General features: G+C 34.6%; 1 protein-coding gene across 2 annotated transcripts in view; it reads left to right on the top strand.

Moving 5' to 3' along the window:
- The window catches only part of NUDCD1 (NudC domain containing 1), a 109,598-nt gene that overhangs the window by 39,584 nt on the left and 45,506 nt on the right, over positions 1 to 24,508 (top strand). The window contains exons 3-7 of one of the 2 annotated variants that reach the window (XM_053558770.1): positions 5,287 to 5,472; positions 9,895 to 10,075; positions 13,044 to 13,223; positions 15,816 to 16,020; positions 20,172 to 20,316. In XM_053558770.1, the coding sequence (XP_053414745.1) occupies positions 5,287 to 5,472; positions 9,895 to 10,075; positions 13,044 to 13,223; positions 15,816 to 16,020; positions 20,172 to 20,316 (897 nt within the window). Of the gene's footprint in view, positions 1 to 5,286; positions 5,473 to 9,894; positions 10,076 to 13,043; positions 13,224 to 15,812; positions 16,021 to 20,171; positions 20,317 to 24,508 lie in introns of both variants that reach the window. The other variant, XM_053558769.1, reaches the window with a different exon arrangement.

Below are 24,508 nucleotides of genomic sequence, written 5' to 3'. Positions count from 1 at the left end.
TGCTGTGATAAGAGTTAGTTTTTAGGTGGATAGATGACAGCACTTCACAGAACAGCTTCCTCCTGGGCTTTGAGAAAGACAGGATTGAGAGGCAGGTGGGGGCAGTCCAGAGAGACTTTGACAAATATGGTCAAAGCATCATATTTCAGGGTAAAATTTTCTGAGCCCTATTGCCTGATTAAAGAAAAAAAAGGGGGGGGGGATTCTTAGAACTATGTGTTTAATGTATCATTGAAAGTTTTATGTTACATGAAGACATTACTCAAACTACAATGGATTAAAGCCACCTTTTGTTAAAGCTTTAGCAAATAAATAAATAAATAAAATAAAAGATAAAGAGGAACATTTTTATACTCTTTTCTTCCAAATAAGTTGATTATTAGTGATGAAAGACTTCTCCAGAAAAAGATGACTTCCTTTTAAAAGGGCAAAAATTTAAATGTCAGTGTATAGTACTTGTAATATTAGTAAGTGGTATTTCTCTATCTCTACTTAGTTTTTCTTAGCCATTTTTAAAAAGCTTGTTAGCCCTTTCTATAATTCTGTATTAGAGAAATAACTTTGTTCAAAGATTCTCTAATTGTAGCTGCAAGCACAAGCGTCTCAAACTCCTGTTTAGAGATGTTTTCATAAATAGATGCACTTTATGTATTAATGCTTATTTATGTACAGTATATGCAGCAATAATTTTTTGTGTTGTATCTTACTGACTCGGGAATCTGACTTAAAAAAGACTACGTACGTATTAGCTTGAAGAAAAACTGAACGTGGTGGTTACATTCAAAGTGAGTTTTTGAGAGGTAGGAGTGGCTATACTAAAAATTGCATTGAGAGCTGAACTTCCATTTTTTTAGCAAAACTTTGGAAGTGGTTTCTTTTCAAGAAAATGTGGAATAGCAGAAAGAACACCAACTTTTGAAATAGATTGATCAAGATTTGAATTTTGGTCCTGCCATTATCTAGCAATGGAATTCCAGGCAAATTATTTAATCTTTTCAAATCTGTGTTCTTAAAATAGGGATAATAACTTCAACTTCATAGTATTTGGAGATGAATACATAAGATCACAAAAAAACCAAAGCACTTATTTTATATAGTGCTTGTGCACTGTAGTCATTCAGTAAGTATTCCATTCACAGTGAGATTTTGATCCTTCTGCAGATCTGCTCTGAAATGGTACCTCAGAGTGATTCTCAACATTCTTGAATATAATTACATTTGTAAGGAAAAAGAAAATGAATGGGTGAGACCTGGACATTACAGATGCTAATTAGTTATGTAAGGTATTAATGAGGATACTTAGTAAAGCTGTGAATTTCGGTTATTCAGAAATAATTTAATACTAAAATTTAGTATTTGCAGAAGAACATATTTTACTATTTATAATCCAGTTAAAATGTACCTCTGAGAAATAGATTTTAAAAAGTGGAACAATGTAGGTTGCTTTCACTTTATCATTAATTCAAGAAGGGTCCTTGGGTTTTCTTCTGTATTTTAATGTAAGTAGCTTTGGTTTTACATTTATGTTTTCAGATACATTAATCATTTGGTTTGTGTACACATTTATTTGATAATTAGACTTTTAACAACCTCAATCACATGTAACCATATTTTACAAATAAAGTAGCTAAAAATGTTTATAATTGTATATGAAGTAAGGAATAGGGATTTAACAAGTTTATCTCTGCGTTCTTCCTAGTGATGGTTCACAAGGTTAGGCTCCAGCGAGGGGCATGTAGGACAACTAGAAACTTTTACTTTGAAACAACTGTTTTGAGGAAGAATTCTCATTCCAGTTTATCTTATTAATTTAATTAGATTAATTCATTTAATTGGATTGCATGTGCCCAGCATAAAACTCAGTGTAAAAAGCAAAGAGGGAGAATCTTTTACTTCTAATCTCCTGTTTTCCTAATGGTAAGCATCATTAACAGATCGGCACGAGTCTGTCTTTCCTTTACTCTTTGCTGTCATATCACAATGTTTATTTCAGCAAGTATGGATTCATGCTATGTGTTTTCTATATATATTTTCTAATTAGCATCTTGGAGATCTTTTTACATCAGTCTTCTAAATTCCCCTCAGCGTATTTAACCATTACTTGGTATCTTGTAAGGTGGCTGTTCCAGCACTAACCATTTCCCTGACAGTTCTGTCCTGACAAAGACACTAGGCACATATCTGTGATTGAACAAGTTGGGTGTATTACTTTTTGCACCCAGGGAGAACATACACCATAGGAAAGTGTCTCAGTAAGAGGATGTAGAGACAGGATACTATTACAGGATTGGACTTTTGTTGGGTAGTTTTGAAGGGAGGATGTAAGAAAGTGAGGCTTTCAGATTGGATGTTGTCAGGATCATGGTTAATCATGTGATGAGTATCTTAGTAAGTCAGTCTTATCTAGAAGGAGAGAAGACTAAACTGAAGCTTAAACTGTAATTAGTAATGAATCTATAGCCTAGATTAGGGTGGATTTGGGATTTATAGCTTTGCCAATGTTCATGTTTTATCTGTATTCAGACATCATTATGGAACACCTCTGTTTCATCTCGCTCCATTATGGTCATGCAGTGGGCTTGTCTGGTGTTATGTTCTGTGAAATTGTTCAATAGGAGAACAACTGTTAGTGCTAGGCCAGCTCCTGGCAAAAAAAAAGCCTGACTAATACTACCAGCCAGCTTTACAATGAAAGGGGATACGTTTTCCTTTGCTATTAATATAAACAGCTAGGTTGTTTCCCAGTTTTTACTGGTATGAGTTTTCATTTTCATTGCTAAAACGGACATTTTTGTTACATGGATCTTTGCATACATGTGCATGTACAATGTTTTATAGGATAAATTCCTATAAGTGGGATTGTATCAAAGAACATATTAAAGGATCATAAAATTTGTTTTATGATCATCTCCAAAGGCCTATGCTTGTTTTCACTTCCATGAAATGGGCACTTTAGCCAACAAGAGATATTAGTAGTCTGTGATTTTTTTCTTTCTGGCTAATTTAGGAATTTTATTTTAATATGTATTTTTACTAGCGTGTTTGAGCTTTTTAAGAAAATATGATTCCACGTGCAAACATTTTAGATAGTAGGATTTTTTTCCTTGGCTAATTGAGTAATCTTATTTTAATACATATTAATTTTACTAACAAGTTTAGGCTTTTAAAAAAAAGTATAGTTTATTCCCCATGTAAACACCCTAGAAAATCATTTTTAGTTAAGTTTTAAGGGCTTTTTAAATGTCATGGAGATTAGTACTGAGTTGTAATTATTTTACATTCCCTTTAACTCAGATCACTGTTCTATCTAGAACATGAAATTGTTTTGTGTATGGTGTGAGGGACAGATTAAAGTTTCCTGGAAGTTCTCTAGTGTCTCAATGCCAACTGTTGACTACTCTATTTTTTTTTCTCACTATTTGGAAATACCACATTGTGTTCTAAATGACATCACTTACAGCAAAATTTTTCTTAATTGACCTCCACTTAAGTGACATAATAGATTAACTGACGTTCTTTCCTCTGTGAAACAAACAGCATGAAGTCTGCGGTAGACTTCATGTTCATTCCTAATAGATTACTCAGTACTGTGCTGATACAATTCTATTTCATGCTAGCTGTTAAACATTATTAATACTCAGATTTGATCACTCTAAAAACTTTGTGAGCTGTGTTTCCTATTGTACATTTATTCATTAATTCAGTATTATGCAAATCAGTAAAATGGTACAAAAGGAAGGAAAGGTGCTGTTTCAAAGAAAATTAAATAGGGTGTTTTAGAAAGAAACAGTGGGTCACCATAGAGTGGGTGTCTATTAAGGACATTGTATATAGTGTATTTAAGCATAGTTGCATTAATGTACACAGCTGTGATTTAATTTAAAAAAGAAAAAACAGAGTAATGAAGTGCAGCACATTTTCATGTTTAAAAAAAATAAGCATAGATCTGAATGGTTCTAGGAGCAAGGAATGAGATATGTGAATCAAGGATTACTTTTGTTCCATAGAAAAACCTGTTAACTGAAAACTAAAACTTTAACAATAAAAAAGTGTTAGATTATGTACAGTGTGTCCTAGGAAGGGAAGTTTTCTGAATCGTAGGCTTTTTACTATACTGTCAAACATTTAATGATGTAACTGTCTCGGTCTGTCTGTGCTGCTTAGCTTTAGACTGTGTAATTTATAAAGAGTAGAAATTTATGTCTTGCCGCTCTGGAGACTGAGAATTGGGCACCAGCAGGTTTGATCTGTGGTGAGGGTTTGGTTTCTGTTTCCAAGGTAGTACCTTGAACACTGTATACCCTGGAAAGGGGCAGAAAGCTTCAGATGGCAGAAAGAGACAAAGTCCTTCTTTCAAGCCTTTTTATAAAGGCGTATAGTCCCATTCACAAGAGTGGAGGCTTCATGATCTAATTACCTCCCAGGGGCCCTGCCTTCCAGTATCATGGCCTTGGTGATTAGGTTTTAACATGAAATCTGGAGAAGATACCACATTCAAACCATGGCAGCAACCCATCTTATAGCTTTAAATTTTAAGAACACAGACAAAGTTCAAACTGGTTAACAAAATCCTAAGTGGTAGTAATCTAAATCTATGAGTTTCATACTGCAGGCTGGTGTCTCTCTAGTGGCATTTTGAACATGATGTGGTATTTCCAGTTTGTAAGTTAAAAGAACTTATCATTAACTCTAAGAGAGTGAAAACTAGATTACTGCCTTGTATTAATTATCTGTGATTGTGTAACAATGTCAAAACTTAGAGACTTGAAACAATACTCATTTATCACCTTGCACAGTGTCAGTGGTCAGAAATCAGGAGTTAAAGTGGGTGGTATGCCTGCCTCAAGGGTTCTTATGAGATTATAGCCAAGATGTCAGCCAGGACGGGCTGAACCATTTATTTCCAAAATGGTTCACTCCTAGGATGCTGGTTATTGTCTGGAGGAGCCCTTAGTTCCTCCCCGTGGGGGTCTGTCAATGGCTACCTTATTAAGCATATTCACAACGTGGTAGCTAGCCTCCCTCAGCGTGTGCAATCCAAAAAGAGAGAGTTAAGGTGAGTGTAAGGTTTTCTATGACCTAGTCCTAGAAATCACATACCATCTGTCACATCTACTCTTATTTTTTGTTAGGAGCCAATCACCAGTATAACTCATACTCGGAGGGTGGGAAATTTGACTCCAATTCTTGAGGAAGAGAGAAGTCATTACACTACAGAAACATTTTGCGTTCGTATGTATCAAAGAAGGGGAAAGGATTTATTAATAATGTTTTGTTTCCTTTTAGGACAGTGCCTTAGGAAAACCACGAGAGGTGTTCCGACTTCCCACAGACCTGACAGCCTGTGACAACCGCCTCTGTGCATCTGTCCATTTCTCATCTTCTACCTGGGTGACCTTGTCAGATGGAACTGGAAGATTGTATGTCATTGGAACAGGTGAACGTGGAAATAGTACTTCTGAAAAATGGGAGGTGAGGGTAGTTTATTTTTTTTAAAGACTTATACACAGTCCATAAAGTATATTATGTAAGTTAAATCTTATTTCAAAATAGCACTTTTCAAGAATGGCTGACATGCGATCTCTTTGTTTTTCTGACGTGTAATGTTTTCAACTTCTTTTTAATTAGTCTATGAAATGTATACCTTTTACAAAACTGATATGTTAGCCATTCCTGTTTTGGTCTGGGGTCAGTGCAGTTGTCAAGGAGTGCATTCATTTTTTAGCCAGTGTATATTGTCCATATCTATAAAGCACCGACTGGCCTAAGCATTGGCATTGCCGCCTCCTTCTTGAGGAGGCATAACTAACATAACTAACCCTTATGTTAGTTTTGCTGGCACGATTTACGTTGGTCAAATCATGAGTTTACCAGAATATTCCTAACTTTAAAAAATACACTGTATTTTAGATATAGTTACGTGTCAGTCTCTGAGGGACCATTTTTACTACCATTAAAAAGTATATTTAAATCTGAAGGATAGATTAGGATTTTAATAGTAATAAATAAGAAATTTCTTCAGAGCCATAGTTTGGAAAGTAGAAGGAAATGATGCTGAGTAGATAACTGAAGGATTTGTTGCTTCCAACTCCTTGAATTATATTCGTAGTATATTGTAATGTTGCTATTATCTAAATCTCAGCTGGTAGCTTTTAATTATGGGTAAATAAAGAATAACAAGCTTAATATATTTTCATCTTATAAAATATTTTTATCAGACCAACAGATCTTGAAAGTCTTTCCTTTCCAATCTAATTTTTCTGCCACCTGTATACTCCCCAGCTCTTACTTACTTTGTGTAGGAAAGAGGCTGGTGGATTACTTACACTCATCCTACGATTTTAAAAGAAAAAAACCTAAATATGAACTCACCTGATGAATTTATGGTCTATTTTAAGTTACATAAACTAAAGTGTTTTTGTTTATAATTGTTTTGAGTGTGTTACTTCCTGAACCACTCTCAGGATGAAGCCCAGGCTTCCTCTTGCATGTCTCACAGTAGAAAATAGTTTCTTTCCTTCTACCTTTCTCATTTTTTCTGCTGCAAACCATGCAATCCTTCGTTGAATTTTTTCATTTTGCATTATCTAATACATCTTCCCATTTAGCCTTTCCTCAGTGTCAGAAGAGGATTGTCTTCCCCTCTTTCTTGAATTTCTGTTCCTCACATTGCTCTCAAGCTGACAGATGAGATTTCTGCTGTAGGAAAGGCATGTCTGCACTTTCTCTCCACTCTCCTCCTTATCTAAAGAGTAAAGGCTGTAGCTGTCACAAACGCAGCTTCCATCAGCCAGAAAAATAACTTTTTGAACCATTTGTAGTACCTCCTTGTAAATCTGTAACATCCACAGTGCTGACCAGCTCTGTCCACTCTTCCTATGAAATTTGTGTATTCTCAAATAACTGTTGGTTTTTCAAATTGAATAGGCAGTTTCTCCCTATAACAAATGATCAACTGTGTTTGAGGGCCAAAGGCTGCACTCAGTGTTGTCACTAACCTCTTATCATGGAATGGGAGGCACGTCCACAAACACAGCAAAAAAAGCCATGTCGGAAATGTTCCAACATTGGAGTGGAGCAGAAAAACCGTTCTGTCACCTGAGGTCCGACTTAGGCTCAGAAAGGGTAAATTATTGGAGAAAACTAGAGGAGCCTTGGAACCAAATGGTTTACCGATCTTACTAAGTTAGAGTATGTTCAAAAACCTAAAAAATCATAGTGAAAAAGCAGGATAACAGTAACCTGTTGCTTTCACTTTCAGATGCCCATTGGCCACTGTGGTATTTTCTCAGTGGTCTCCAGTAATAACCTTTATTACTGTTTTTTTTAACTAAGGTAATGTGGTGTATAGCACAACTCCCTGAAATAGTTGAAAGGAGTTTCAGAGTGATGGGCAGGGGAGATACGAATGAGAATTTATCTGTTTAGAGCTGTAAGGATTCCATAGTTTTAAGCAGAGGTGACTGACTCAGCTGTCAGGTTAAAAAATAATACCAAACATTCATATGGGTTTATAATTCTTTTGGTATTTCTATGTATATCCCTTGGTACATAGAAGGACTGTGATAATTTTTTTTTTTTATCAATTAAAAATTAATGTGTACCTCATATTCTTTTTAGTATGCACTGCCATAATGAAATGAATACCCTTCTGGGATGTTTTTAGTTAAAAATAGTTGTGACCAGGGGTCATACCTGTAATCCTAGCACACTAGGAGGCTGAGCCAGGCAGATTGCTTGAGCTCATGAGTTCAGGACCAGCCTGAGTAAGAGGGAGACTCTGTCTCTACTAAAAACTAAAAACTGAGGCAGAGAATCACTTGAACTCAAGAGTTCGAGGTTGCTGTGAACTGTAATGCCTTGGTTCTCTACCCAGGGTGACAGAGTAATGCCCTGTCTCAAAAAAAAATTTTAACTGGGTACTAGGAGAGAGACTTGGGCATGAATTAAGGTGGGAGAAATACTAATGGAGTGTTGTTCGCTTTGGGAAGCAGTATAGGAGGGTTTTAGGACTTCGGGGGAATTGGTGTAACGGAAAGGAAGCTAAAGATGATAGTGATTAAGGGGCAGAGTAGGGAGTAAAGTGGCAAAGGGTGGCTGTGGTAGCTAAAGTGAAGAAAGAGAAATTAAAGGGGACACAGAAGACTGCCTGCTTTCCATATGGGTTGCCTCTAATGTGATGGGGCTGCCAGCTGTCTATAGCATCACAATTGAGATGCTGGGCTTAACCAGGAAACTAGAAAACTTCAGCCTAACAATTTTTAAGAGTTCAGACATCTAATCCTTTGGTCTTGTTTCAATTTTGCTCAGTCACATGAGAAAGCAAAAAAGAAAGCGTGAACTAAGTACTTGTACCTCCCAGAACTTATATTTTCCCTTCTTTTGTTTTGTCTCTATTGTTCACTAAACAAAAGCAAAACCCAGTCAACACTAAAGCCTGACTTCAGCTATCAAGCTCTGTTTTTAGTATTTGTAGGGTTTTTTTTTACCTACTTGTGGAAATCTTTAGAATGGATTCCCAAGGTCTACTACTTGAATAATTTTGACAGATGTGTTTGAATACATAGAGAAATTGATGACATTAAAAGCAACTTTTCTTTACATGCATTCAAGTAGGAGTGGGTATGAAGGGATTCCAGACATGGGTTTAAAAAAAAAAGATGAGCTAACTTTTCTTCAATTAGGCAATTTCCAACCTTATTTTTTTATTTATTTAGAAATCTTGTTTAGGAATCAGTCTTAAAACTTACTTATTTAGTATTTACTCTAATAAAAATGTAGTCTTTTTTAGACCATGTTTGTGTTATGAAAAAGAATTTGACAGGATTTTGTGTCTTTATGTGATGCTTATATTTCCTTTTTAAAAAAACTTCAGTATTATATTTTATGTATTTCTTTATTTGTTTGTTTTTTGGGGACAGGGTCTCACTTTGTCACCCTTAGTAGAGTGCTCTGGCGTCACAGCTCACAGCAACCTCAAACTTTTGGGCTCAAGTGATCCTCTTGCCGAAGCCTCCCAAGTAGCTGGGACTACAGGCACCCACCACAACTCCTGGCTATGTTTAGAGATGAGGTCTTGTTGGGCTCATACTTGTTAGCTCAGGCAGTCCACCCACATCGGCCTCCCAGAGTGCTAAAATTATTGGCATGAGCCACTGTGTCCTGCCAGGATATTTTAAATAGAATTTGTTAAATTTTCTTTTATATGTAAGTGCATTCTTTCATTTTTGAGAAATCAGAAACTTTCTGGTGATTGTTCTCTATTGCCTTTGACTCCTACCTTTGTAAATTTTCAGAAAATAAACAGAAACACAGTAGGAAAAAGCGTGCGCATACATGAACACACATACAACATGCAGAAACTAAGCGGAAGAAAGTGGAAATAAATTGTATATGAGATGGGGAAGGCGATGGAGGAGTGAACGCTGATCTGCCTGTGTCAGCTGTTGGTGTAGAGCACTTCTTTCACTTGATAATTGTTTTCTAGAAGATTCCTTTTTGTTCTCGTTCTTTTTTAGATACTACTTGAATTCTGTGTTGTTTTTTCTGTTTTTAAGCCCAGTAGTGATCAGTTTCCTTTATTGTACAAATAGATACTTTTAAAATAGTTCCTTCTTCGAGGAGTATTAAATTAAAGCTTTTATTTAAAGGTCTTTTGTGTGTCACACTTTATGGGGGCAAGACATGATTGCAAGAGGGACTTTACCTAACAATTGCAATCAGTGTAACCTGGCTTATTGTGCCCTCAATGAATCCCCAATAATAAAAATAAATAAATAAAAAATAAAAATAAAAAAAATCCAAATAATGGTTGAGTTGCCACAATTCTATGTATTTTCTCTGTTCTGTGTTCATGTAATAATGTACTTTTTTGTGTAATTTTTTTTTTTATAGATTATGTTTAATGAAGAGCTTGGGAGTCCTTTTATCATAATTCATAGTATTTCATTGTTGAAAGCTGAAGAACATTCAATAGCTACCTTACTTCTTCGAATAGAGAAAGAGGAATTGGATATGAAAGGAAGTGGTTTTTATGTTTCCTTGGAGTGGGTCACTATCAGTAAGAAAAATAAAGGTAAAAATAAAACAAAATTCGCAGTCTCTTTCTTGTGGTCACCGACAGTTGGTAGGTTTTGAAATGCAAAGCTGTACCTGTACGTGCCGTTTGCTTTTTCTTGGGCACTGTGTTGCCCTTCTAGCACTTGCCATCCATGGAGGAATGCATTTCTCCTCCAGTACGGGTGATAGAATAAAGTCAACATGCTTCCACGGCCAATTATAACTTTTGCATAAAAGGAGATATTAGTATAGAATTTTCTATACACAGAACTTACATATAAAAAGTATAAATTAATGATAAATTCCAGTATAATATAAATACCTAGATGGAAATGAATAGCTTTGTTTCACAAGTGGAGTTTCTTTTAAATCTAATTGAACTTTTCTATCTGTTTTTGCTTTCAGGAAAACTGTCACTTTTTCTCATCAAATGTACTTTTCTATGTGTTGAACTTGGTCTGTTTGAAGCTGTCAAACCTCTAACTTGATGTTAAAAATTACTTTCTCATGAATTAATTAAGATATTTTTAATTGTATAAGCTTGCTCTTTTTGCTTAGTTCTTACTGACTCACCAGTGTTTTTCTTCTGTAGCTGAGAACTAAGGAAACTTGTTTCCATGATAATACTCTGCTCTTTTTCTCAGTAGTTTTTATTAGCTTCCTTGATGGAAGTTATCATTCCTTTCTAAAGAAAAGTATTTCTTTACTGTAGCTGCTACTTTACGATATGATAAAGACTAATAATATTGATTTCCTAAGAGAGCTTCCTTTTTATTTTATTCTAAAATTAACAACAATAGCATCAAATAAATATATATATACACACACATACAGCTTACAAGTAAGCTGAATAAATCTTCTATATTTGTTCCTAGAACTATGTAATGTAATTTAATTGTTCTCATTGCTGTGGTTTTAGCTCTGTAGGAACACACTATCTTAAAACTTTAGATCAGATGTTGGAAAACTTTTTTGTACAGGACCAGATGGAAACTGGAAGATTTATACAGCTATCCATCTATTCTGTGTTGGGCAAGAGCAATCATAGACAATACATAAATTAATGAGTATAGCTATGTTCCAGTAATACTTTTCATGGACATTGAAATTTAAATTTTCTATTATTTTTATACATTTAAATATTTGTATTTTTTTATAGCCATTTGAAAATATAAAATTCATGCTCAGCATTTGTATGGCCTGCAGCCTATGCCAAAGTAGGCCTAGATTCAGCTCTAGCTCATGACAGGTTGTGGTTTGCAGCCCCCTACTTTAAATAATGAAAGCCTTATTTTTTTTAAGATACGTAATTCATTATCTAACTGGAGAATATTCAGGCATACTCCTTTCTTCTTCAAGACACTTGGTTCTGTAACAGCTTTAGCTCAATTTAGAGTAACTCATCAGAATGTCCCAGAACACAGCTGTGCTTTGCGCTAGCTCTCCATCTCCAATCCCTTCAACTCTGTTTCCTTGCCTCAGCTAGACAGATATATTTGGACTCTTTTTTTCTCCCAAGATTGTTATTGTAGAAACATTAATTGTCTTTATGGTTCTCTTTATATTTCTTTTCTAATGTTTTATTCCTTCTCTTCACCCCCAACTATTACTAATATAATTGTGTTATTCTTTTTTTTTAATTTTTTAATTAACACAATAGAACAGCATTTTTCTAAACTGTGTTAAGTAAAATATTTGATCATTATATTTGTGGTCAAATAAGTATGAAAATGTAGACATACAATATCCCCATTATACATTAAGCATATAAAAGTTTCTAAAAATTTTCAGGGAAAAAGAAAAATTTAATTTTAAACCAGCATTTCCCAACTTAATAAACCGTGGAATCCACATTTTGAGACCTGCCTGTCCCACACAAGTGAAAAGCCTCTCTATAAAATATATAGTGTCGAAGTTTGAGCCTTTAAAGGCAAGTAGGTCTCTTTGTCTTATGTGTACATGTGGAGGAAGTGTAGGAGTTTTTCATTCGTTCAGTAAATTACAAGGCTGCTACTCTTATGTGTGAATTGAATGTGTGAATGGAGGTGAGGGCTTTTTGTATACAAGTGGTAACTCATAATAATATGACAATGAGTTATGATATGTGACTAATCAGTATGAAGGTTATAAGTAGAACCTACTTTAATAGAGTAACAGTAAAGTAGGGACTCGGCTGAAGTGCTTGATGCCTTAAAGTAAAAAGTAACCTATCTTTATAGGAGGATAAATTTAGTTAACTTAACAAAATCTTTTGGGATATAGTTAATTGTTTATATTTTAAAGCTTATAAGTAACATTAATTAAAGTAGTCATATAAATAGATATCTGAGTGTGTATAAAAGTCATTTCTGTGATAAATACATTTTATTTTAAGAAAACCCCTTGTCAGTGGTTAGAGCAGGCAGAAATATACTCCACACCACTTTTCCCCCTTATCCTCAATTTGTGGCCTTTCCAGAAGATACCTGTCATACACCTACTGAGGAAGTAGATAGGCTTTAGTGAAGGAGAGGTTCGTCCTTCAGAAGCAGATAATACAAGTCATTCAGTCACTCTGTAGTCTAGAGCACTGCTGTCCAGTGGAAATTCCTGTGAGGAGGCCCTGCTATGTGCATGCTATTTATCCTGATAGCTACTAACCAAGTGTGGCTGTTGAGCAGTTGAAAAGGAGTCAGTATGACTGAGAAATTGAATTTTAAATTTTACTTAATTTTAATTAAATAGCCACTGTGGCTAGTGACTGCCATATTGGACAGAACAACATAGAGAAATTTTAACAGACCCAGTATTTTAAGATAGGAACTTATTTATAGAAAATTATGTTGTACAAAAAATTTTTTTATCCTTATGAAAAGACTCTTAATAGTATGCCTTTAATAAATAGCATACTTATATATTTTAATTATAATTAAAATGTATATTCAGATGGCTTCAGAATATTTTTATAATACAGTTTTCATTATAAGGTACTTTATTTTTTACAGATCAAAAATATGAAATTATTAAGCGGGATATTCTCCATGGGAAGTCAGTACCACATTATGCTGCTATTGAGCCTGATGGAAGTGGTTTAATGATTGTCTCCTATAAGGCTTTCAAATTTGTTCAGGTTGGTCAAACTCTTGAAGAAAATATGGATGAAGACATATCAGAGAAAATCAAAGGTAATTTTACTTTTAATCTTCATAGAGCTCATATGTTTATGTAGATGCATATTTATGTCTGTTTTATTTTCTAGTTAAGTTATGCCTTCTACTAGGGTAGACAGATGCTTATTTTTTTTCTTTATTTTCTTGTATATTTCTCAGTAAAGTCTTTTGTAAAATATACTACCTAAATAGTGTGAACTGGTTTGATTTCATAATTTTGTAATTACCAAAAGCATTCTTAAAAAAAAATGTGTATTGGCTTACTTGATTAAATGTTTAATATGTACATAATAAATAATGCCTATTTGTTATTACCATTTGAGAAACCATTATGATAGTATTGAAAATATTAATATTTTAAAATAAACTACACTAGTGTACATGTTTTTACCTTTTATATTAAACTGAAGGAAAGCTCCTTGAAGGTAGAATCACTACGTTTTCTCATTGTTGAATGAATGAATGGAAGTTATGTTTTAGAATGAAAAGATTAGAAAGGTCTTGCAGAAGAAATTTGTGTGTGTATGTAAAGAGTACACATTCTTTTAAAGCTATTCAAGAGAATATCCCTCTATAGTCATTACTATTCATATTTCTGATCATAAAGAATAGTATATTTTACTTAACATAATTTTACAGTACTTAGCAATTATATATATGTAGGTTATCACGAAAGTTTTGAGATACACAAAAATCAAGAAACCCAAAATTTGTTCAGAAAGAATCACATGAAGCCCTCCCAGCAAGACTGATAAACTGAGCAAGTTGAAATTTGCCTAAGTTATAGGACACTGTCATTTCTGTTTGGAAGTGGAATGATGGACCATCATACATTCTGTCTCAAAATTTTCATAGTGACTCATATATTGTTAATATTCTTTGAATCTACTTGATTCAAGGGGGGGGTCTGTTTACTTTTTTTTTAAACAATTATTTAAAATAAAAACTAGTTTTATTTATTTTAACAAATGAGTTCTTTGAAAAGTATTGAAAATATTAATATAATAAACATTTGAAAAATATTTTCCTTGGTTCATAAGTATATGCACGTCTAAATGCATAAAACTTGTGTGGTTGCCTTTTCTTTAGCTTTTTTAACACCTCATATATGATTTTCTTTTGAATCACCACATACGTCATTTTCTTTTTCTTAGGTTCTAAGACCTCTTTGTGAATAAATTTTACTATTCTGCCTGAATTAAAATGTTAAACTATCCTAAAGCTTAGCAATAGTAGCTATTCATATCATCAGACCACATGCCCTTTAGAACTCCTTTGGTGAGCAATTTTGAAGGGATGAATGAAAGCCTTAATGTTTGGAAAGTCTGCCTAGGGAACTAGGACCGTGCAATTTGAAGATAGATTGCAGTCAGAGTGGAACATAACATGTTTAAATTAAATCATTGTCAGTCCAGGTATTGATATTTTTGTTGACATCACGTTATATTTTGAATTCCTCCTGAATTCATTATTTATTTTGTCATAGCATTTTCTCAATAGTAAAGTATTGGAATTTTTTTTTTTTTGTAGAAACAGAGTCTCAATTTACGGCCCTCGGTAGAGTGCCATGACGTCACACGGCTCACAGCAACCTCCAGCTTTGGGGCTTACGCGATTCTCTTGCCTCAGCCTCCCGAGCAGCTGGGACTACAGGCGCCCGCCACAACACCCGGCTATTTTTTGGTTGCAGTTTGGCCGAGGCTGGGTTTGAACCCACTACCCTCAGTATATGGGGCCGGCGCCCTACTCACTGAGCCACAGGCGCCACCAAGTATTGGAATTTTTTAAAAATTGTGTAGTTTGGTAATTAGGATGCTTAACTCTCTTCTTAATATATATACTGGTTTCATTGTAAATTGCAGGAAGATTGGTATTGTCTGTTAGCTATTTGGTATTGTCATAATAATATAAACAGTAATAAATATTTTTAAAGACCTAAACAACAAACTCTAAAGCATAGAAAGGCACTCAAAGCAACCAAAAATGGAGAAAATTATTTAGGTGTTTGTATACTTTTGGTGGGAAGGAGATTAAAAAAAATTTCTGACGTTCTCTTTAGTCTGCTCAGGGGAGTCTGCCTTTAATTTATACTAAGACTGCATATGATTTTGCAGACTCCTTTCATCCCCATTATCTAGCAGAAGTTACCTATTGAGTGATTATTATGTATAAACTATTTTGCTAGCCTCTGTGGGAAACACTTTGTATTTTTTTGTACCAGGAATCCAGAGTGTTTGTGTTTGTGTCTAAATTTAAGAGAAAGAGAGAGAATGAGGGAGGGAAGTATCCAGGGAGGTAGAGAGGGAAGCAGTGGGAATGAAGGATTGCTGTCATTAGTGTTTTATAAGTGCTTATCTCCTGAGGCACTGGGTAAGCTTGGAAGAGGAGAATGTCAAGTGCAATTGTTATAGATCTTCGAGTGAAAATTCCCCAAAGAGATCTACGAGTGTTTGTTTATAATTACTTTTTGTGAGGTAGGCATTTGAAAATGATAAAAAAATTCTTTCAAATAAGTGAGTTTATTTTTTAGCATATTCTAGTCTCTAATTTTGTATGCTGTAGTCTCTAATACGTTATTACATAATGTGTTTTGTCTTTTCCCAGTAGAGCCTCTGTATTACTGGCAGCAGACTGAAGATGACTTGACAGTAACAATACAGCTTCCAGAAAACAGTACTAAGGAGGACATTCAAGTGCAGTTTTTGCCTGATCACATCAACATTGTGGTGAGGGATCACCAAATTTTAGAAGGAACGCTCTATTCACCTATTGATCACGAAAGCAGTACATGGATAATTAAAGAGAATGATAGGTATTTTTATAGTTGTATTTATACTGACAATGTTATTTTACTTTCTTCTTCTTTTTGTTCTTTCCACATAGTTATATCTGTACTATTTTTTATTTTTCTTAAGTTAGATTAAAAATAAAATTACTGCATCAAAGAGCATAATTGTAGTTGAATTAAAGTTAGTATAGTTATCAAAGTATGTGGAAGTTCTTTTCATTATCAGCTCTAGGTACGATAATAATAATAGATGAAAATAGTTAATTTAATTTGCACTTTTTAAAACTCCTTAATAATTTTTCTCTTCATTTTAATTTGCTGACTAGATAATACATTCCCATTCTTCTTTAAATTTAAAATGTATAAAAGAATGTGTAGTAAGAAGTCTTCTTCCAGAGCAGGCCTGCCAGTGGCCTACCCTTCCACTCCCCACAGTTATTAGTTGCTTTCCACAGGCATTTTATATATTCAAGCATATATATATAAATTATATATGGGTATATATAAATTATGTAATATATATTTAAATTTAGAAATATTTTAATACACATAATACACAGTTACATAGATTGCTTTTGTTGACTTTCAACAATAATCTTAGAGACTTTTCATAATGAATATATAAAATGTTTAAATTCTTTTTTTTATCACTTCATGGTATTTTACTCTGTCAACTGCATCATTATTTTAAGAAATTGGTCTTCTATTCCACCTTTTAATTGTTTTCAATCTTTTGTTATAGTGAATAACTTCCATATATATTTATTTCTTATTTCACATGTGGAAACAGATATAAAGGATACATTTCTGCAGGTGAAATAGTATTACCTTGAAAATTGTGGCTAATCTTCTTTTTGCAAATTGTGTATTCAGGACATGAAATAATAAAAGAAATACATGATAAGTTGGATTTCATCAAAACAATTTTCTGTATATCAAAACTGAGAATGTCTGTTCTTCTAAAGATTATATTACGAAAACAAAAAGGCAAGCCATACATAGACTGGGAGAAATATAGTCACATTGCTCATCTTGAACAAAGAAATCAGATTCTCAATGCATTAAGAAACCCTACAAACTTACAATGAAAAGATAACCCAATTTTAAAAATGGTCAAATGATTTGAATGGACACATCACAAAAGAAGATATGTGAATGGCTGGTAAGCCTAAGAAAAAGTAATTGTTGTTAGTCATTAGGGAAATGAAAGCCAGACTGAGTTCACAGGGTATGATAAAAACTATAAAGATTGACTGTTCAGATGTTGGCTAGGATGTTGACCACCAGCAACTTGTAGAGTGAAAGAAGCAGATGCAACCTGTAGTCCCAGCTACTCGGGAGGCTGAGGCAAGAGAATCGCGTAAGCCCAAGAGTTAGAGGTTGCTGTGAGCCGTGTGATGCCACGGAACTCTACCCGAGGGCGGTACAGTGAGACTCTGTCTCTACAAAAAAAAAAAAAGCAGACGCAAAATAGTTACATACTATGGATTCCATATATGAAAATCTGACAATTAAATTCGCAAACTGGTGCTAGAAAAAATGCTACATACCTCATTGCCAAATATCACTACAATCACATTCTAAGTACTCCCGTTGGGAAGCTATGTGCTGATGCCAATGCCTAGTCCACCTGTCAAAGCAATTTTGGAACTCTTTCTCTGGAATATTGTAGTGAATAACAACATGTTGTAGTGTATACCAAGTTGTACGGTGTACAAAAACACGCAACAATAATGAACACCACTCGGCAAGAAGCCTCCACACATAAACACAAACACAACTGTGAGAAACTGATATATCAAGGTTATCAAACCTTGCAGAGTTGTTTATACAGTGCTGCCAACATAAGTGTGTGGTGGCAAATTTGCAAACTTAATTGTCAGGCCTTGTATGATGATAGATATTTTATAACTCCACATATGCTATTTAATTGTATTTATGTGTACATGAGATTTATGGGTGACACTTATAAATTGACAAACCAACTAGAACATATTATAAGTCATCAAGCAAAGATCTAAGGGGGTCAGTAGCTGGATTTCATACAAATAATTTCAGCATTTAATACATGAAATGTAAAATAGTATTGTTTTTTCCATTAAATATGAGGTATTTGATTACAATTTTGTCTCATGAAAGGTAATTGCAGTTTGGTGTAAGTGGTATCATTGATTTGAAAACACATGGTTTTTTATACTTGATTAAGTTTTTTGTATCTCTTGTTTTGAAATAGTTAATGTTCTCTCTCACTTTGGAAAGATTTAAGTAGTCTGTATATTTCTTTTTATTTCGATGGTAGGATATGGTACTAGTTTTAAAATGTAGAAATGCAGTCAAGTGAGGAGGGTCGCATAGACCATGTGTGAAAATTAATGATGGTTCAGTTCTTTATGTATGAACTTTTTCAGACTTGTTTAGGTAGCAACTAAGAATATTTATACATTCTGGTCACTGGGTAAAAGTTCTTTAATAGTTACTTATGTATATTTTTTCAGAGAAGCTTGTGACCTTGGCAAGCTGCTTAACCTCTCAGTGCAGTTTTACCCCCTTACTTGTATAATGGAGATGATAACAGTTCTTAACATTACTTTATGTGGTGAGCAATAAATGAGTTAAAATATGTAAAGTACTTAAGATAGCAACTGGCATGTGGTAAGAATTAGGTAAGTATACACTGCTGTCATTATTATTACTATTTTCATCAGCAGCAGCATTATCTAGGGTAGCTTTTCTTACAAAATATAACTAAATCTGGGAGTTACTGATTGTGGTGGTAATTTTCAATGCTAATGGTAGGGAATCATGTTACATAAGAAAGTATTATTTTGTATAGTCTCTTTAAAAAAGTAGTTTCAGAAAGTTAAGTGCTGTAATTAATTCACGAGGTGGTGATAATAACAGCCTTGAAAAAGAATAGCTGATAAGTTTGCATGTCCTGTGTTTGATAATTAGGATAATAGCTATTATTGTGTTCCAGGGCCTGGGGTTAGTGTGGCACATGTGTACTAAAGACAGCAAGTGCAGAAGTTTGCTTTGCTGTGGAACAGCTACCACCTCTCTGCCTTTCTTTCCATTATGGCAATGGCTGATCCCAAATCATGTCACTTGGATTCTTTTGCCTATGCTAGAGGACTACGGGCCAACTTCCCTGTTGTCCTGTGTCTGTAGTCTGCCCTGGATCAGCTTGCTTTTGCTATTTCTTCAGCATCTATCCTTGATCTCAGGGTTCTCTGATAGGCCCTTTGAAGTGCATTTGGAATTTCTATTTTTAATGGTTTTAATGTACAGAATTAGATGTTAAGTAAGTCAGTAGAGAACACATTAAAATCTTTTTTTCCTGAATTACCAAAGTTAACTTTTTCCTAGTTCCTACATTTCTTTTCAACTTTTAAAAAAATTGGTATTTTAAAAATAAAGATTTACATTAGTTTAACTGCCTGATCTTTAGATTAATAATCATATATTATGGCTATTAGTTTGTGAAAATAGAGTTAATTGTTGGTTCCACACACAAAGAGATACCTTTTAGTTATAGGCCCTTTCCAGTTTGCTCACGTGCCCCCACCCCCACTGTACTTCAATTCTCCAGATGCCCCGGAGATCCATACTGCTTGCATTTTGTTACTTAAATTCAGTAACATACTGCACAGCTGGACTATAGTACTTTCTGCGTGGTTTCACTCTTCCCAGTCACTTCTCTTTTGAGGAGATTTGATGTACCATTTCCAGAGGTACTTTCTTATTGTTTATTAAAGCTAAATTATTTATCATTCCAGCCTGAGCTAGAGTGAGACCCCATCTCTACTCAAAAATAGAAAAACATTAGCCAGCCATTGTGGTGGGTACCAGCTACTCTGGAGGCTGAGGAAAGAGGATCACTTGAACTCACTAGTTTGAGGTTGCTGTGAGCTAGGCCGATGCCATGGTACTCTACCCAGCGTGAGTAAGGCTCTGTCTCAGGGGGAAAAAAAAAAAATTATATAAATTACACACACACACATACACATATATATTTATCCTTGGATTATAGGTTTTCCATCACATGCAAAACTAAAATAAACAACATTTTGGTAAAATATTCTCTGGACATCAGAGGGATTATTTCTATTTGTTATTGATTGTATAATTTGTATAATTGCTTAATGTAACCTCACTTTTCTCATTTAAACTTCTAGCTTGGAGATTTCCTTGATGAAGAAGAATGAAGGACTCACATGGCCAGAGCTAGTAGTTGGTGATAAACAAGGGGAACTGATAAGAGACTCAGCCCAGTGTGCTGCAATAGCTGAACGTTTGATGCATTTGACCTCTGAAGAACTGGTAAGCAGTTGCTATGGTAGTATGACTTTCCAAGGATCCAAAAGTATGTTATGTTAGGATTACACTATGTCATTCAATCATTATCTCACCTTTACGAATATAAAAGTCACAGATCAGGTATTGTTGACCTGACAGTTGAATATGGCTTATTTATTTCTTACACTATATGAATACATACATATATGTGTGAATATACTTCATGCCTGTATTTTTGTCTCCCTCCATATACTGTCCTTTTGAGGAATAATCAACTGACCAGTGCTGGTAGGGACAAAAATTATGTTACAGTATATTTGCTAATAACATACTTAACATTGTTGACATTTGCAAAGACATCTTAGAATACAAGGAGATATATATGTATATATCCCATATAGGAGATCCTACATGGTACAGTTATTTTTGATTGATAAAGTGAATTCATTATAATGATTAAAATGACAACATATTGCTTCACCGTGAGATCGCTATCTAATGATTTGTAAGACCATTTTAAGAATTTGAACAAGTACAACACTACACCAGAATTTCAATTATCTTCATTTTCCAAAAATCATATCTGCATATGTAAAATGTCAGAATTATTGCCACCTTGAAATATAATGATGAGGAGTACTATAATTGTTTCCTAAGGTAGAAAAGAAGGATTATAATACTCAGAAAGTGAACATCTCTATTGAAAAGAAACATAGCCAGAATACAAAAATCAAGTTTCATGTTTGCTAGTAATAATTGAAAATTTCAGGAATTATTGAAATTCATGTGTGAGACTACAAAACTTTGATTTCATAGTCCTTTTTACAATATGTCCTGACATCTGCTTTGCCTCATGTTCTTTCCTTTGGTAGGTATTTATTGTGGTAGGCTCCCAGGATATAGTAGTGATAGAGTAGTAGAGGCTTGTTTTGAGATCATAGATAATTGCTATTAGCAACTTTTTAAAACTTGGTGGTTTCAGATGAATATTGGTGTTCAGGAAGAAGGTATGCCTGGACACCATTGTGTTGGTTATATTTTGAAAAGACAAACATAGAATCTTGTCATCTGGAACTGAAGGCAGTTTTGTGTTTTTAAATCTTTATACTTGCCTTATTCCAAGTGTTAGGACCTCTTCTCAGTTACATAAAAATCATAAGTGGGAAAACCAGACCTTTTTGCCTTATGTATGATGTTTTATCATTAAGTATAATATCTTTTTATCACACTGTCGAAATTTCCTTCTATCCCAGGATGATGAATATTTTTTTTTTTTTTTTTTTTAGGGGGGATATTTTGGGTTTGTTTTTTCTTTTCTTTTTTTTATTGTTAACTCATAGCTGTGTACATTAGTGCAATCACCTGTACCCACTCTAAGATGCACCATAGATGTGGCCCCACCCATTACCCTTCCTCCACCAAAACCTCCCCCCTCCCTTCCCCTTCCTTGGCCCTTTCCCCATAGTCTTGTGCTATAGTTGGGTTATATTTTTTATTTATTTATTTAATTTAAAATTTATTTTTTATTAAATTTTTATTTATCCTTGCATTCTTGGTATAAACTTGGTCATCATGTATTATCATTTTTACACATTGTTGCATTTGATTTGCTTGTAATTTTGTTGAGTTTTACATCTGTTTGTGAATGATATTGTGTAATTTAGTTTTGTTTGTTACCATCTTTTCCTAGCTTTGATATTTGGATAATGCTGCCTTCAGAAAATGATTAGGGAAGCGTTCCCTCCTATTTCTGTAAGACTTTGTATAGAACTGGTGTTATATCTTCTTTACATGTTTGGTAGAATTTGTTACTGAAACCATTAGGGCCTGGACTTTTTTTTTTTTGGAAGGCTTTTTACTAAAAGTTTAATTTCTTTAACAGACATAGGACTGTTTGGGGCATCTATTTCTATTGACTTTTTCCTTTTTCTGTTTTCAATTTCTTCATGTCTGTTAACTATGTTTATTATTTTCTCTTTTAAATATTGGTATTTATTTTACTTTTTTTTATATATATATTTTTTTATTCAATCATAGCTGTGTACATTGATGTGATCATGGGGCATCATTCACTAGCTTTAGAGAACGTTTACCAAGTTTCACATATACCCTTGTAAGATGCACCGCTGGTGTAATCCCACCAATCCCCTTCCCTCTACCCCCCTCACCCCCCTCCCCTCCCTTTCCCGTTCCCCCTATTCTTAGGGTTGTAACTGGGTTATAGCTTTCATGTGCAAACCCTAAATTAGTTTCATAGTAGGGCTGAGTACATTGGGTACTTTTTCTTCCATTCTTGAGATACTTTACTGAGAAGAATATGTTCCAACTCCATCCGTGTAAACATGAAAGAGGTAAAGTCTCCATCTTTCTTTAAGGCTGCATAATATTCCATGGTGTACATGTACCACAATTTGCTAGTCCATTCGTGGGTCGATGGGCACTTGGGCTTCTTCCATGACTTAGCAATTATGAATTGGGCTGCAATAAACATTCTGGTACAAATATCTTTGTCATGATGTGCTTTTTGGTCTTCTGGGTATATGCCCAGTAGAGGGATTACAGGATTGAATGGCAGATCTATTTTTAAATCTCTGAGTGTTCTCCATATATCTTTCCAAAAGGAATGTATTAATTTGCATTCCCACCAGCAGTGCAAAAGTGTTCCCTTTTCTCCACATCCGCGCCAACATCTCTGGTCTTGGGATTTTGTGATATAGGCTAGTCTCACTGGAGTTAGATGGTATCTCAAAGTAGTTTTGATTTGCATTTCTCTGTAAAGATGATGAGCATTTTTTCATATGTCTGAAGGCCGCGCGCCTGTCTTCTTCAGAGAAGTTTCTCTTCAAATCCCTTGCCCAGCCTACGATGGGATCCCTTGTTCTATTCTTGCTAATGCGTTTGAGTTCTCTGTGGATTCTGGTTATTAAACCTTTGTCAGAGACATAACCTGCAAATATCATCTCCCATTCTGAGGGCTGTTTGCTTGCTTTACTTACTGTGTTCTTGGCTGTGCAGAAGCTTTTTAGTTTGATCAAGTCCCAGTAGTGTATTTTTGAAGCTGCTTCAATTTCCCGGGGGGTCCTCCTCATAAAATACTCGCCCAGCCCGATTTCTTCAAGGGTTTTCCTTGCACTCTCCTCTAGTATTTTTATAGTTTCATCTCTTAAGTTTAAATCTTTGATCCGGTGAGAGTCTATCTTAGTTAATGGTGAAAGGTGTGGGTCCACTTTCAGTCTTCTACAGGTTGCCAGCCAGTTCACCCAGCACCATTTGTTAAATAGGGAATCTTTTCCCCACTGAATGTTTTTAATTGGCTTGTCAAAGATTAAATAAGGGTAAGTAGCTGGATTCATCTCTTGGTTCTCTATTCTGTTCCAGAAATCTACTTCTCTGGTTTTGTGCCAATACCATGCGGTTTTGATCACTATTGATTTGTAGTATAGTCTGAGGTCTGGTAGCATAGTTCCTCCTGCTTCGTTTTTATTTCTGAGTAATGTCTTGGCTATTCGAGGGTTTTTCTGATTCCATATAAAACGAAGTATTGTTTTTTCAAGATCTTTAAAGTATGACAGTGGAGCTTTAATAGGGATTGCGTTAAAATTATATATTGCTTTGGGTAGTATAGACATTTTAACAATATTGATTCTTCCCAGCCATGAGTGTGGTATGTTTTTCCATTTGTTAATATTTTCAGCTATTTCTTTTCTTAGAGTTTCATAGTTCTCTTTATAGAGATCTTTCACGTCCTTTGTTAGATAAATTGCCAAATATTTCATCTTCTTTGGCACTACTGTGAATGGGATAGAATCCTTAACTCTTTTTTCAACTTGACTGTTGTTGGTATATATAAGGGGTACCGATTTATGAATGTTGATTTTGTAACCTGAGACGCTGCTGTATTCCTTGATCACTTCTAAAATTTTGTAGTAGAGACCCTAGTGTTTTCCAGATATACTATCATATCATCTGCGAAGAGTGAAAGTTTGATCTCTTCTGACCCTAAATGGATACCCTTGATCGCCTTTTCTTCCCTAATTGTGGTGGCTAAAACTTCCATTACAATGTTAAAAAGCAATGGAGACAATGGGCAGCCTTGTCTGGTTCCTGATCTCAGTGGAAATGATTCCAATTTAACTCCATTCAATATGATATTGGCTGTGGGTTTGCTGTAGATGGCCTCTATCAGTTTAAGAAATGTCCCTTCTATACCGATTTT

This window comes from Nycticebus coucang, chromosome 13 (assembly GCF_027406575.1).
Source record: "Nycticebus coucang isolate mNycCou1 chromosome 13, mNycCou1.pri, whole genome shotgun sequence".
Lineage (NCBI taxonomy): Eukaryota > Metazoa > Chordata > Mammalia > Primates > Lorisidae > Nycticebus > Nycticebus coucang.
The sequence above is the reverse complement of the archived record's forward strand: the minus strand, read 5'-3'. Positions and strand labels throughout refer to the sequence as shown.